The following is a 15,060-nucleotide window of genomic DNA, read 5'->3' on the forward strand; positions in this document are numbered from 1 at the left end:
GTACTGAAAGGAAGTAAGGAAGTACTTACTTATAAACACTTTTTTCTTTCTTTTTTGTTAATGTTAGTGGCCACTGTCCTCTCGGGAACTTCAATGCAGTGGTCACAAAAAAATAATGTTTTTCAGTTCCTATCAGTATATTAATTTGCTACAGCATTCCTCAAAACATGGATACAGCTTTAGCTAATACAAACCTCTTCATAATCAGCCACAAAGAATGAAGTTGTTCCCTCACTTCTGGAGAAGCTGTGTGGAAAAAGCTTCAACCAGGTGTCATCTCCATAGAAAATTACACGAAGGTCTTTGGCTTTTGCTTGAGCTATAAAATTGTCCTCTAAAAGTTCTTGACTGCCCAGATTCAGAGCCACATCTATAAATCCTGGCACTGTGCCTGCAGTGATAGCCTGGAATGAGTTTAAACACAAAATATTGTCTATGTGACATGAAGAGAATCATTTAAATTATTATTATAATAAACAATTTTGCATTTACTTAACAATATTTGAGTAGCAGTATAGGTGTGAATTTGTGCAAGCATTGGCGCTGGTATCAATATTGTTTCAAAGTAGGGTTGAGTCAATACCATCAGTACTTCTATTGCAACAGATTCCTGCTGAAACTATTCCAATGTTTTGATCTTTCGCAGGGACTGCAAAAATGTCATGTGACAGTTTCAGAGGGTATAATTATGCTGGACGTTAAGCAAAATTTGAACTTTCCATTTAATTTGTACTCTGGTAAATTGATGATTACAACTGGAGTGGATTGGCCTCCCCGATGGTGCAGTAGTAGCGTCATCACCTTGTAATCAAGGGGTCCCGGGTTCAATAACCAGTAGACACACATAGTGGTTCGGATTCCATTTTAAACTGTAGGTTCAGTCCCGATTAGCCTTACTGTGCATAAAGTGGACTTAAAACACTAAATCAACCAACCAACCAATTGGAGTGAATTGATTTATTGACTTGCTTTATTTTACTTCACTTTTTGTGCCACTTTTGGCTAATTTGCAAAGATGGGGATGAGTGATGATATGATGGAAATTGATGAATGGACACTCACAAATATCCATGCCCAGACCAGTATTCAAACCCAGGACCCCTTGCGTCACAACTAGAGTGGAATACTCACACACTAATATTAACCAATATTTTGTACAACTTTTAATTGTTATTATTTTCAAGCACCATGAATACACATTTAGGTGATGGGGGGATAGGGCCCCACACATTCTCGATCTAGTCTTTTACTTTGTTGTGACAAAGCACCATGCTCTTCGCCACCTTTACACCCCTCCCCCCCTCGGTTCCTATAGATTTTAGGCTGGGTGAATCCCAGAGTTGCTTTATGCGGGCACAAGACCGGAAAATTCCGACCTTAGATCACCCACCCCAAGAATGCAAGTATCGGCACCAATGGGAATCTGTACGGGTATCGACATCGGTGTGGGCATCGGTTCAAAGAGGTATCGGCTCAATCCTTGTTCAATTGATTAATTTACTTTACTTTACTTCGCTTTTTGTGCCACTTTTGGGGATGAGTGATGATATGATGAAATTGATGAATGGACACTCAAAAACATCCATGCCCAGGCCAGAACCCCTGTCATCGTAGCACGATGTGCTAACCACTCTGCCATGGGGGCCGGCAGAATCCTAGTTCAAACATGACCACGATACGATACATATAAAAGTGACTGTCATTTACGTCTATGAATATTGTCTAGAAACTAGCTTATAGTATGTGCATTAGGAAATTATGCCTGCGCAAATAACAATCAAAGAACCAATTATTTTTTCATATACTGTATTTACTCGAATACCCCGAGCACTTTTTTTCGCCTTACAAACGTAGCAGAAAATAGGGGTGCCTGGCTTACTTGAGTATAGAGCTTATAACCAGGCGTAAACAATTCATCCTGCGGAGGTATGCAACCCATTATAAAAGCTTACAAGAGAACGAATGGAGGTCAAGATGTTCTCTCACAGCCTGTGTTCTTGGTAAGAAAACAAAACACGTTTGCCATAATTTGTGTATCAAGTAGGAAAAATCATTCTAAATACGTCCTGGTTCAATTAAACCACAGTTCTCTCTCCCTGCACTGCATTATGTGCATTGTTTCTTGACCACCACCTCCTCCTCTAAAAATTGGGTCAACTTAATTCATGAAAAGCTTACAAACAGAAGGGAAAAGAATATTCTCCTTCGCCTTTTGCCAAGGAAATCATTCTGCAGTCACACTGGCGCCAAAAAAGAGATCAAGGCAGCAACCAGCTGGATGTTTACATCTGGCCAGTCCAGCTGCGTGGGTGGAGGAAGTTGTAAGGCTTGTTTTGTGTTAGCAAGATGGCCACTAAAGGAAGAAGATTGCTATCTCAGCACATGAAAAGTTGTGCATCATTCAAGAAGCGGAGGAAATTGGAAATTGTGCTGCTGCTTGTAAATATAAGTGAGAGTTGTGTGAGAGATTGGAGAAAAAGAAAGGAAATACTGCTAAACACGTGTGGCAATTGGAGAGCTTTTCGAGGACAAAAGGCTAAATTTCCGGAAATAGAAGGTAAGCTGCATGACTATGTTTGTCAAAAACGACAATTTGGATTTGGACTTTCTGCAGAAATGTGTCAATTGAAGGCTCTTTCACTGGCAAAATAAGTTGGGAGTTCATGGTTTTAAAGCAAGTCGGGGTTGGATTGTCAGGTTTTCTAGACGATACAATCTGAGTTTACAAAGAAGACAGAAGATGACTACATATGGGGACAGTGATACAGGGGAAGCAAGCTCTGCTGATGACAGTAGTGGAGAAGAGTAGTTGTAAGTGCAAAAGATGGCTTCTTTTTTGAGAGTCTTAAATTTGAAATAAAATTCCACATTTCTGATAAAGTGTGCTATTTCTTGTTTGTACATAAATAAGGTATCACTCAATAGAGGTAAGGGGCATTCGAGGGCAAGGGGTACTCAAGTAAATATGGTAGCTTTTAGTTCATCACTGCACTTACCTTCAGTCTTGGCATAGTCACAGTTGGAGGATTCGCTTTAGCTTTGAAGACACAAACATTTTCAGATTTCAGACGGTCTTGCAAGTATGGCATGTTTACAGAGTACTTCGAATCAATGACAAAATCTGCACGCAGAGCATCTATCACCATGACGACCAATCTGTTAATTGATGGCTTGTAGTGTGTGTTGTTTTTGGAACTGTCAAAGAAAAAATACCGTATTTACTCATGTATAATGCACACTTTTTTCCAAAATTTTTGCCCCCAAAAACTGTGGTGCGTATTATGCACGGAATAATTCAGACAACCAACATGAAACCGTACAGGGCCATTTCATGACTTTGGGACACTTGCATTGATTTATCATGTTTACGGAACCCTATCATGTTATATATCGTTGTAAAGCTTGAATCCTGCAGTTTCTGAATATGGAAACAGTATTCCATACAAGATAACGATACTAATGTGAAATGCGATTGAAATAAGTTCATCAAAAAATGAAGAAACGTTCTGATTTTTATGGTACTTTGGATGAAAGAAAACCTAAGGAAAAAGATAATAAAAATTAAAATATATTACTGGCCAAATAATATGACATACATGGAATGTGTAAATTCCTTAATAGAAGAAATCTTGTGCTGCAAACCGCTATTTGGAAGGTCCTGAATGTGGCTCGTATAAATGTCACGGAAAGAAAAAGTATATATGTATTTAGAAAAAGAAGGAATGAGCAATTGAATGGGTATGACGTCATTCACTCTTGATCAGCATAGCAACAGCTTTTCAACCTACAACTAAGAAAGCCATTTCTTAAAACTGGATTGTACTGCGCATTATATACGAGATATAATTTTTTGTCACTTTTACCCATCCAAAATCAGAGTGCGCATTATAAACGCACGCATTTATCTTGTTTTAATGGGTTTTTCTAGCACATGCTTATCTTTTGCACAATATTTCAACTAATTCTCTGAAGGTTAGTGACAATGGTTCTTTATTAGCATGCAATGTTAATTGGACATTATCCAGTGCTTTAAACTATGTATTATCCAGTGCTTCAAACTATACTTATTGTACCACTACATTTCAAGAGAGCACCCCTTCTCTCGTCTTCACGTGAAATTTATTTTCCCGGTGGTGGGAATCAGACAGGGAGCACCTAGAGTAGTTGGTTAGACCAACAATTTTTTAGTAAAAAACTCAGGGCTGTCGTAGGTTCAATTCCCACCACTGGCAAAAGAAATGTGTTCATCTGACGATAAGAGAAGAGGTGCCTCTCTCAAAATGTAGTGTTAGAATAAGCATAGTTTAAAGAAGACAGTGGATAATACCCAATTAACATTCCATGCTACCCAACCAAAACTTGAGATTTAAATTTCCATTTTTTTAAAACATGTGAGCAGCCATCATGTAACAAGTGCCTTGTGAAAGAAAACATGAGTTTATTTTCTTTTTTAAAAGACTGGCAACCACATTTCAAAGAACCAAACTGTAATCACTATTTCATTATTTCTCTTGCAGGTTACAGTTGTTACAAGCATAAAAACACATCTTTGGTTTTGACGTATCAGGTTTTACAGGTGTTACAGGTTATCTTGAACGAAAAGTTACAGGTTTTTTTGAGTGTGAAAATTTAACACTTATCTACTATCAACAGTCTCTCGGACCATACTAAATTTATCTTTTACTTTATTTATTGTGCCCCTTCAACCACAAGTGGACTCTTGTCCATACTTTGCAGGTAGGAAGGTCATGCTTTCAAGGTCACCAGGTCTTGCCTTGATTTTTTTTTCATATTTTATTGAATTTCATTTTTGGCGAGTGGTCTGACAGACATACCATAGTTGTTTCCTGTTACATTATGTTTCCAATGGCTCATAACTCATTTTCAATTTCAGCAAAATATTACATTGCTATTACTTTGAACTCCTGCCTGCTCTTCTGGTAACATAAAAATGTAGAAATTTTAGGAATTTGGGGGGGGGGGGGGAAAGGCCATTGTTACAATTTTTGACTGATTTTCTTCCTCTTTCCATAAATTATGTTTAGTTTTTTTTATTAAACAATAATAATTGAAGGGCTCGGGTGTAAAACATGGTAAGTGACATTTTGGCCATTTTTAAGTTACAAAGTAAAATGTGCCATTCCATCAATTTTCGGGTGAAATTGCCAAGTCATACAATTTGCATTGGACTCAATGAAACCTTCTGAAATTGGTAAACACAACACAAAAACAATTTATCTACAGTACAGCTTCTAATAACCTTTTTTCTTAATAAACTCAGAAATGACCAAAATGCCACCATGTTTTAGACCCAAGCCCTTCAATTGAAAACTGCTTCACAGTATTTTTCCTTTACCATGTCACGTCATGTGAAGGTGCCATACATTGAAAATAGCAAAACAGCTAGTTCATAGTTCAAAAGCAGTCTGACAGACAAATTCATATTACGAGGGGACATCAAAAAGTAAGAGTAAATTTCTTACAACCAAATGGAAATGTATTCACAAAAACTGAAATATACATTTGGAAGTACATGGATTTCACCACCTTTCCATGAGATGGCAGGTGTGTGCACCTCGTGCACGCTGAGAGGCAGTTGTTTCAAAATGGCATCTATGCTCGAGACGTTCGACACAGTTGAGCTGTGGAGTGTGATTTGGTTTCTGTGGTCAAGGGGCGGAAACCAGCTGAAATCTATCAAGTTGTGTGCAGTGTATGGTGACATGTGCATGACATTCACAAATGTCTGCAACTGGTGTTCAAAGTTCAACGCAGGTCGTGTAAATGTCTTCGATGAACCCCGTTCTGGACGGCCTCGCACTTCCTACACACAGAGCAATGTTGACGCTGTGGAGGCATTGATTCAGGAGGACCAGCAGTCAACAATCCAAACAACAGTGGATGCAGTGGGCATTTCATATGGCAGTGCATACACCATCATCCATGAAGAACTTTGGTATCGCAAAGTGTCAGCGAGATGAATCCCCAGACAGCTCACATCACAGCATACGGAGGACAGTATGGGATACAGTCTTGACCATTTGCTTCGGTATTATATGGCTGGAAACACATTCCTCAACCGCATTGTTACTGGGGACGAATCGTGGGTTTTCATTTTTCATCACACCCCTGAAGGCAAGCGATAGAGTATGGTATGGAAACACACAAACTCGCCCCCCCCCCCCCACACACACACAAAAAATTCAGGACAAACCCATCTGCAGGAAAGTCTTACAGTTTTCCGGGACAGCAAGGGTGTCATTCTTGCTGTTTTTAGGGTAAAAGGAGCAACCGAAAATGCTGCTGCATATTGTGCTACACTGGATCGTCTATGAGTTGCTCTGCGATTGAAACATCCAACAAAATCTCTGGAGCAGGTCATCATTCTCCATGGCAATGCTCATACCCATGTAGCTGCATCAGTGACGCAAAAAGTCAATTCCTGACATTGGAAAATTCTCAAGCATCCAGCATACAGTCAAGACCTGGCCCCATCAGACTTTCACCTGTTTGGCCCACTGAAGGAACACCTTGCCGGCAAACACTTCAGCTGCGACTCAGAAGTTGCGACAGCCGTGCGTCATTTGTTACACGTCCAGCCGAACGATTTCCACATCATGGGCATCGAAAAATTGGTGTCACGGTGGGACAAATGTATAAATGTGAATGGCTGTTACGTGGAAAAGTAATGATCAAACTTCAAAATGTATATTCCATTTTTTGTGAATACGTTTCCATTTGGCTGTAAACAATGTACTCAATTATTTTTTTGATATCCCCTCGTAGTTACGTGATTATCAATGTCCATAGTACTTAAGGGTTAACTTACCTACTACTATGCTCTTGAATGGCCAAAATGAAGTAGCAGTATTTTTTTCTTTCAATGCTTTATCTATTACACTCACTGTATAAATCTGTCCTTGATTGATGAGAAATTATACACAGGAAAGTAATCTTTACTGTAACATTTGAAAAATACAATGCAGAAGACAAAAAAAATTGAAAACTACATTAAATATGAAAATTCATATACACTATATTACCTGCAATCTAAACCTAATGATTTGATTTATTTTACTTCACATTTTGTACCACTTTTGGTTAATTTGCGAAGATGGAGATGAGTGATGAAATTGATGAATGGACACTCAAAAACATCAATGCCCATGCCATGATTCGAACCCGGGGCCCAAAACCTAATGTTCTAATCTTTACAACTTCTCCCTCATCTTATTATCTTAGGTCATGTTTCTAGCTCTGTAGATTAGACACAACAATGACGACGAATGATAAATGAATGAAATATAGGAGGAGATTTGAGTCTAGGATCACTGGCTTTGTACACTAACAAGGGACCTATTTGACTTCGACATCGCAATCGCAAAATACTGTTGACAGAGTTGTAAGCTTAACATCACGTTCACTGCACATGCACGATATTGGCTGCTAATGGCAACAGGTTCAATCATAATTATCGCAACTGTCTGCAAAGGCCAAAAATACCCAGTCATGAAAGAAAAAATTGCCAGCATTTTAAAACAGTAAAATTTTAGAAAAATAATGCCTGCTTTAAACTACCCCTGCATATGTGTTGGAACAACAAAAATATTAAAAATTTTAAAGGTGGTCAAGCAACCAGAGCTGGAACATTCAGTATGGACCGACCCACATGCATTCTGGACAAAAATTCTGGTCTTACTACAATTTCTGTGAACTAAAAGTGGATGAACATCATAGTAATGTATTAATCCATTAAATTAGGCACACACAGGAGATGTACTAAGTAGATTTTCAGCGAAAAATGCAGGCTCGACCAGGACTCGAACCCGGGTCTCTGGCAATCCGTGCCATTACTCTACCGCTGAGCTACCGAGCCGGCCTGGCTTCCCCCGCATTTTCGCTGGCGCTGTTTTACCTGTGTGAAATCGTCTCTGCAAGTGCTACTGCAACGGGATCTGTTGCCTTTGAAACACTATAGATGTCGACGTTGCCTGGTTCCTCCCAGCGTAGAGATATCAATCCATTAAATTAGGCACACACAGGAGATGTACTATGTAGATTTTCAGCGAAAAATGCAGGCTCGACCAGGACTCGAACCCGGGTCTCTGGCAATCCGTGCCATTGCTCTACCGCTGAGCTACCGAGCCGGCCTGGCTTCCCCCGCAACCAGGAACCAGGCAACGTCGACGTCTATAGTGTTTCAAAGGCAACAGATCCCGTTGCAGTAGCACTTGCAGAGACGATTTCACACAGGTAAAACAGCGCCAGCGAAAATGCGGGGGAAGCCAGGCCGGCTCGGTAGCTCAGCGGTAGAGCAATGGCACGGATTGCCAGAGACCCGGGTTCGAGTCCTGGTCGAGCCTGCATTTTTCGCTGAAAATCTACATAGTATCATAGTAATGTGTCTCCCACTTATTCAACATTTCTAATAATATTACGTGGTGCACACCAAAAGTACGTGCCGTTTTGTTCTGAAGTCAACATTTCTTCTCTTTTCAGGGAAATAACTATGGCATCGGAGACTTCCATCCTTCGTCTTCAAGCAGTGTCAGTTTTGTGTGCTAGGTGGCAGTAGTTGAGTGACAGTGCCTGAAGGAGTAAGACGTGTTTCTGATACTGCCTGTGGAAATGGAATTTCCACTTGAAGAGCAACGAGTAATTGTGAAATTCCTTACCGCAGCTGGACGTTGTGCAGCCGATATTCATAGCCAACTGGAGGCCATGTGTGGTGATAGTGCTCTTGCAGAAAACACTGTTAGGAAGTGGGTGCGTGAGTTCAAAGATGGACGAACGAGTGTGAAAGACGAGCAGAGGTCTGGACGTCCGAAAACAGCATCAACTGATGCTAACATTGACCGTGTTGAACATTTTATCATGGAAGATAGGCGTCACCATGCAGGAGATTTGTGATACCCTGGGGCTAACAATGGGAACAGTAGAACGAATAATCACCAAAGATTTGTGCCTAAAGAAAGTTTCCTCTCGCTGGGTTCCACGATTGCTTAGTGACGATCAAAAGATGCTCGCGTTCGATCCAATGTGTTGCAAATTTGACAGGATTCAGAAGGGAGGGACACAATTTTTTGGACAGTATTGTGACAATGGATGAAACACAAATTCCATTATTCAATCCAGAAACAAAAAGACAGTCGATGCAGTGGAAACACACGGATTCACCACCCCCGACAAAAATTTCGTCAGGTTGCATCAAATGACAAAGTGCTATACGCAATCTTCTGGGATTCCCAGGGAGTGATATTGTCTCATCCAGTTCCCAAAGGTCATACAATTACGGGCGAGTATTTTCGTAAACTTTTGGCTACAGAATTTTTGCCGAAATTGACTATGAAACTACCACAAATGGCTAATGGCAATTTCATTCTCCACATGGACAATGCACCGCCACATCGTGCTAATGTTGTGACCTCATTCTTGGCTGACCACGGTATTGAACTTCTGACACATCCACCATACTCACCAGATTTAGCCCCGAGTGACTTCTGGTTGTTCTCAAACCTCAAGAATTCTCTTCGTGGACGCCATTTTGCCAATAGATCATCCCTGGGAAGTGCTGTTTTCCAGTATCTAAAACATACCTCCAAATATGACTATGCCACATGCTACACAAAATGGACTGAGCGATGGCAACTATGTATCAATAAAGAGGGAGAGTTTGTTGAAAAATAAACACAGGTTATTTCATTGTATTTCATTTTTCTTGAAAATTAGAACGAAACGGCACGTACTTTTGGTGTACACCTCGTATATGCACTCATGTTAGTGGTAATTTGTGAGTGTTTTAGGGCCATTGTTCAAAAATATAGCTGTATGGCAATGGAAAATTCATACACCTTATACTGAAATATGTGATATTTTTACTATGAAAAATATTACCATTCTGATTTTTTTAATATTATGTTTGACATGTATTGGTTTTCATTGTGTTAAAACCTGGGACTCCCTATCAAACAATTACCCGAAATGGGGTGTCTTTTTCATCACAAAATATTACTTTATTTAAAGATTTTTCTACTTTCTGAGCAGGTAAGACTGGCAATACCACCATTTTCTGTTAGGACTGTCATTTTCCTCTCCAACAATACCTAAATCAACACAATACTCCACATAGTTTCCGAGATATGGCATGTTTTGTTTCACATGGTGCATTCATTTGTCCATCCAATTTCTGAAAATCTTGAAAATTTTAAAAAAAAATATAACTTTCGACATACTTGTTGGATAAGTCTAATATTACATATTTGTCATATTGGATCAAGTATCTATCAGTAAAAAAAATATTGAAGCAAATCCATGACTATGAAGGAACCTGCTCTGGGTGATTTCACGTGGAATGACCCACTTGTGACCTCGAGTCGAATAGGTCCCTTGTAAGCTGACTACTTTACCAGAAACAAACAAATAAAGATTAATGAACACTCTATTACTGTAATATCAAACACTTCTTACCTGCTATATTCTGAAACTTCAGGAAGATCATCATATGTAGCCAAGGACTCATTTACAGGCTTCAAAGGGAAAAATCCATACAAAAATATTAAAATTCCATAAACACTGGCAAACATGAAGTAGAGGATTAACAATCTTTCCTTTCTGTTCTTCATTCTTTAGGATTCCTGTAAGTTACATATATTACTAATATAATGTGAAATAATATATGCTGTAGAAAAATTGACAATTAAGATCAAGCTAACAATAAAAACAATACCTCATACACTTAAACAAGGAGAAGGTAGGAACAAGGAAGAAAAAAGACTTGTATGAAAAACAAGCTACGGAAATTCAACCTTTCCTGGAACTGAATTTGAGGAAAATTGGGTGAATGGTGGAAAAGTGAATTTAAATAGTTTTTATCAGAATATAACAATTTCAATAGAATCAGATAATGGTTTAAAAAAGTGAAAGGTACACTGAATGTGGTAGTATTACAAAATTGCATTAACCTTCGAGCGGGCGCGCCTGGGCAAAATTTACGCCAAAAGTAATTTTCTTTAATTTTCTTGTGTTTCCTTTGAATTCGTCGACCTATGCTTTTTATGTATTCCTCAAAGAGGTATTTTGTGTTGCATATTAGCAGTCATTGTTAATAATCCATATGTTATACTCTGTCAATTGTTGTTTATTTCAGATCAGAACACCATGTCGTAAAGTTTGCGCTGCGCGCCTGCTCCTTTTCTGTAATTTTCTCGTCAGGTCATTGTTGAAAATGAGTCGACAAAACGTAGACGTGAGCGAAATTCAGCGTATCCTTTAAGTTTCTTCTGATGAAGAGGGACCACATGAATTGGACAATGATAGTGACTTAAGACTTACATAGAAGTCAATCAATATGACAGTGAATCATTTAGTATTCATTATGAGCAAGGATTTTTATAATATAAACGTAAATTTTTTTGGGTCTACATTTATTTATATCATATCTGAGGTTAATATAAATGAAACATATTTAAATACAAGTTAGAATGCTGAAAAAATTTACTTGTAACTTTTAGGTTTTCAGCAGGAATATCTGTCGTAAAAAGTGCGACATGCGCCTGCTGATGAAAAGCGTGGTGCGCTATAAATATGTAATAAGTTACGTACTGTATTTTTTTTCAGCATTTTAACTTGTATTTCAATATGTTTCATTTATATTAACTTCAGATATGATATAAATAAATGTAGACCCCAAAAAAATTACGTTTATATTATAAAAATCCTTGCTCATAATGAATGATACTAAATGACGTAAAAAATTTTGTTAATTTTCGGTATACTAACTAATTTTGGCCTCCTAATCACGAATCTGTTGTAAAAAACCGGGGGTCACGTCTGGAAATTTGAAAAAAAGCAAATTGAATTTTTTTATGTATAGGTGTATATGCGTAGTTTTAAGAACGAAAATGTAATCTCCTACCATTGTTTCCAACCACGCCTTTGTTTTACAAGAAAATGATTTATGATGTTCAATTTTAGTACGAACCCTACTTTTTTGATCAATTTAGGGGTGAAATGAATGCTAATGGAACCTAACCTAACAGGCCTAACCTAACCTCGTGTGAATGGTTCATGGGGCTACCTGTGTATGGTTTGTGGGGCTACCCGTGGATAGTTTTTGAGGCGATCGTAAATGATTTGTGGGGCTACCCGTGGATGGTTTTTGGGGCTAACGAACAATGTTTCATCGAAATGTACAATTTTCTCTATATTGTCAATTCTTACCGTAATTTTTATCCAGAGTGCTCTTTTTCTCTTAAAAAATAATGTAGACAAAGTAAAAAAGAAATATGTAAGTTCATGTGCAGTACACTGATATGGGAAGAACTGCAAAAAACAGTAATCCCAAATAAATTAAATAAAATATAAATGGGATATAGTGGGTTAAGTGGAGCACCAAAGTAACGTAATTGGACTTTCACTGAGTATTACACTCAACATAAAACCAACACCAAACAGATATATTATTAACACATTCTACCAACATTTGTCTTTTCTGAATATGTGTGTGTGTGTATGTGTTAACAGACATAAATAGAAATTGAACCATGTAAAAAATTTGTGTGTACCATGATTAGTTTAGACTCATCAGAATTTGCACTTTATGCATGTTTAATGTGACAGATGGTCACATAAAAATATTAAATATTGTTTGTTTGAGTTTTTTATGCACTGAAAGGCCTATATCTGGACTAGACCTACAGTTGTAAGTAGGATCCGAACCACTGTGCCTTCATCGGGTATCAAACCCAGGACCCCTTGATCACAAGCATATGTCAATACCAGTGGTGTGTGGTGCTAAATCAGGCAGGGGAACAGGTGACATGCACTTGACCCCTCCCCTCCCATACCTATCGTAATATAATACAGTAGACCAAGTAAAATTCAACACTTGTTCAAATGAACCAAATAAACATACGAAACATATGCTAAAAAATTTCAGAAGTCACATACATGAAGCACGTTAAAATTATAAAAATACGAATGTTAAAGCAAATATGACATAATGTAAAGAAAACATTAAAAACAAAATTGTTGATGCGCAACATAGGGAACATTAATAAAAGCAATTTATGAGTGATCAGAGAAAAAATGTTTTGTCAAAACCGGTTTCATCTCTATTTGTAGATCAAGTTGACATTTTTTTATAGTTGAGCATTGTAATTCAAACGTCCTCAATGCAATAATGGTAATCAGATGGCAGAGTTTTTTATGACGTCCACTCATGGGCGTCCAGAAGGGGGGCCGTGTCCCCCCTGGAAAATGAAAGTCAACCAAAAATTATATATTTGTCACATATAATTTTATTTCAGCCACAATAATATGTGTTAATTATTGCATGAATATGATAAATTCAAATTTAAGCAATGTTTTTTTGAGGGTACAACACTATTATTGGGGAAAAGGAACCTTGCTTGCCCCCCTGGAAAAAATGTCTTCCTTTGCTTTCCCTGGAAAAAATCCTGCGGACGTCCATGCGTCCACTAGATTTGTAGAAATTGTGACAAAACCCGAACTGTTTCAAACTCCCTTCTCGGGAACAAACAAGGACAACAATAATTTGCCACAGGAAGAGTATACAGTTACAGAGTTGTAGTAACTTGTTTGAAAATGCCTTGTGTACGATTTAGTTTTAGTTTTTAATTCGGTTAGGATAGGTGTTGGTTTGCTGTCTTTTCTGTAAAGTTCAATGAACTAAAATCTTTCGTCTTCAGCCGGTCGATCAAACAACACTCGCAACATTCGTCTTGTCCTGCCGCTGCATGCGTCTTGGGGCTGGTGGAACAGGTGGATAGGAGCTGTTCCCTCGGAAGCCATTTCGCAGCGTTTAGCCAAAGCATTTAGCAGATGCTTAGACTGTAGAAGATTTTTCCAGTTCGTTATGAAAGACAGACGCAATTTTGCAATGAGATTAGGAAACTATAGACTTACTACACTCAAAACTATCACTATGACGCAATTAAACTTTAGCACATAGCAAAAACTCGAAGGAAAACGAATTCGATATGTCTCTCGTGGGGAACAGCTAGAGAGTTCAGCTTCCGCGGCACCATGAGGATCGTTTACCTTCGCGCGTGGTCGGAAATACTCGGCAACAGACAGCAGAGGGTGGGACGACGCAAGACTACTAGGCTTGGGGACGACGAGGGTAGGTGAAGTAAACAAACGTCCAGTCACGGTGAAAGTTTTTCTTCGGCATGTTGATTTCGGAAGAAAGAAGTGTTCTTATTATGTAATTATAGATAATTTAAATAGCTAAAAAGGGCGATAAGTAGAAGGGAACAGCCTGTTCCCTCTGTTCCATGGAGGGACCGCCACTGGTCAATACCACTATGCCATCAGGAAGACACACACATAAAAATATGGTGCCAGATTTTACATAATGCAACAATTGAAGCAAATACAGGAAAAACTGCCCAACTTCTTCCTCCTATTTTGGAATCAATACATGTATACACATTTCTTAGGTTTGTCATATCAATGAATAAAAAAAACAAACTGAAAAGTTGCAAGATGTACAGTTGCATTGATACTTTAGTATTATACCTCATTTCTCGGTTAGGTTAGGCTTTTGCTTTCCCATAAAACAGACGGTCTGAAATGAGGTAGTCCGTATAATACTAAAGTACCGTTGCATTTCCCTGGGCTTTATTTTATATTCTAAACAATGAACTGAAAATTATAATGCCCATCACACAAGTTGGCTATTAAACGTAAGTTTAATAACACTCAATTACTTATTTCTGTGCACACAAAAATATACAAATGGAAATGTCACATTAGTCACACAAAGTGAATTACAACAAAAAATACAATAACACATCACCTGATGCTAAATAAATATTTGTCGCAAAACATAAAAATAGAAACTTGCCATCCTTACAGATGGTTAATACTTGGTGGGCCCACGGTCGCTTTTAAAAATGGCTTCCATCCTTCGTGGCATTGATTGAACCAAAGTACTTGTCTTTTCGGTAAAAATTTACTATCCTTCGGACACCTCTAATTTTTTTGTTTCGTCAATTTTTGACATTGGGGCTAGCACCAATGGTTCGTGGGGCTAGT

The 15,060-nt window shown here is 38.3% G+C and overlaps 1 protein-coding gene across 1 annotated transcript in view; it reads right to left on the bottom strand.

The window, feature by feature from the left end:
* LOC145990098 (GPI ethanolamine phosphate transferase 2, catalytic subunit-like) overlaps positions 1-15,060 on the bottom strand; it is a 45,179-nt gene that overhangs the window by 26,971 nt on the left and 3,148 nt on the right. Inside the window, exons 2-4 of the mRNA XM_083125751.1 lie at positions 10,468-10,634; positions 2,997-3,195; positions 195-404 (exon numbers count right to left, since the gene is read on the bottom strand). Of these exons, the coding sequence (XP_082981877.1) occupies positions 195-404; positions 2,997-3,195; positions 10,468-10,622 (564 nt within the window). The 5' untranslated portion in view covers positions 10,623-10,634. The remainder of the gene's footprint in view (positions 1-194; positions 405-2,996; positions 3,196-10,467; positions 10,635-15,060) is intronic.

The sequence above is a fragment of the Lepisma saccharinum genome, chromosome 7 (assembly GCF_977018435.1).
Source record: "Lepisma saccharinum chromosome 7, izLepSacc3.1, whole genome shotgun sequence".
Taxonomy (NCBI): domain Eukaryota; kingdom Metazoa; phylum Arthropoda; class Insecta; order Zygentoma; family Lepismatidae; genus Lepisma; species Lepisma saccharinum.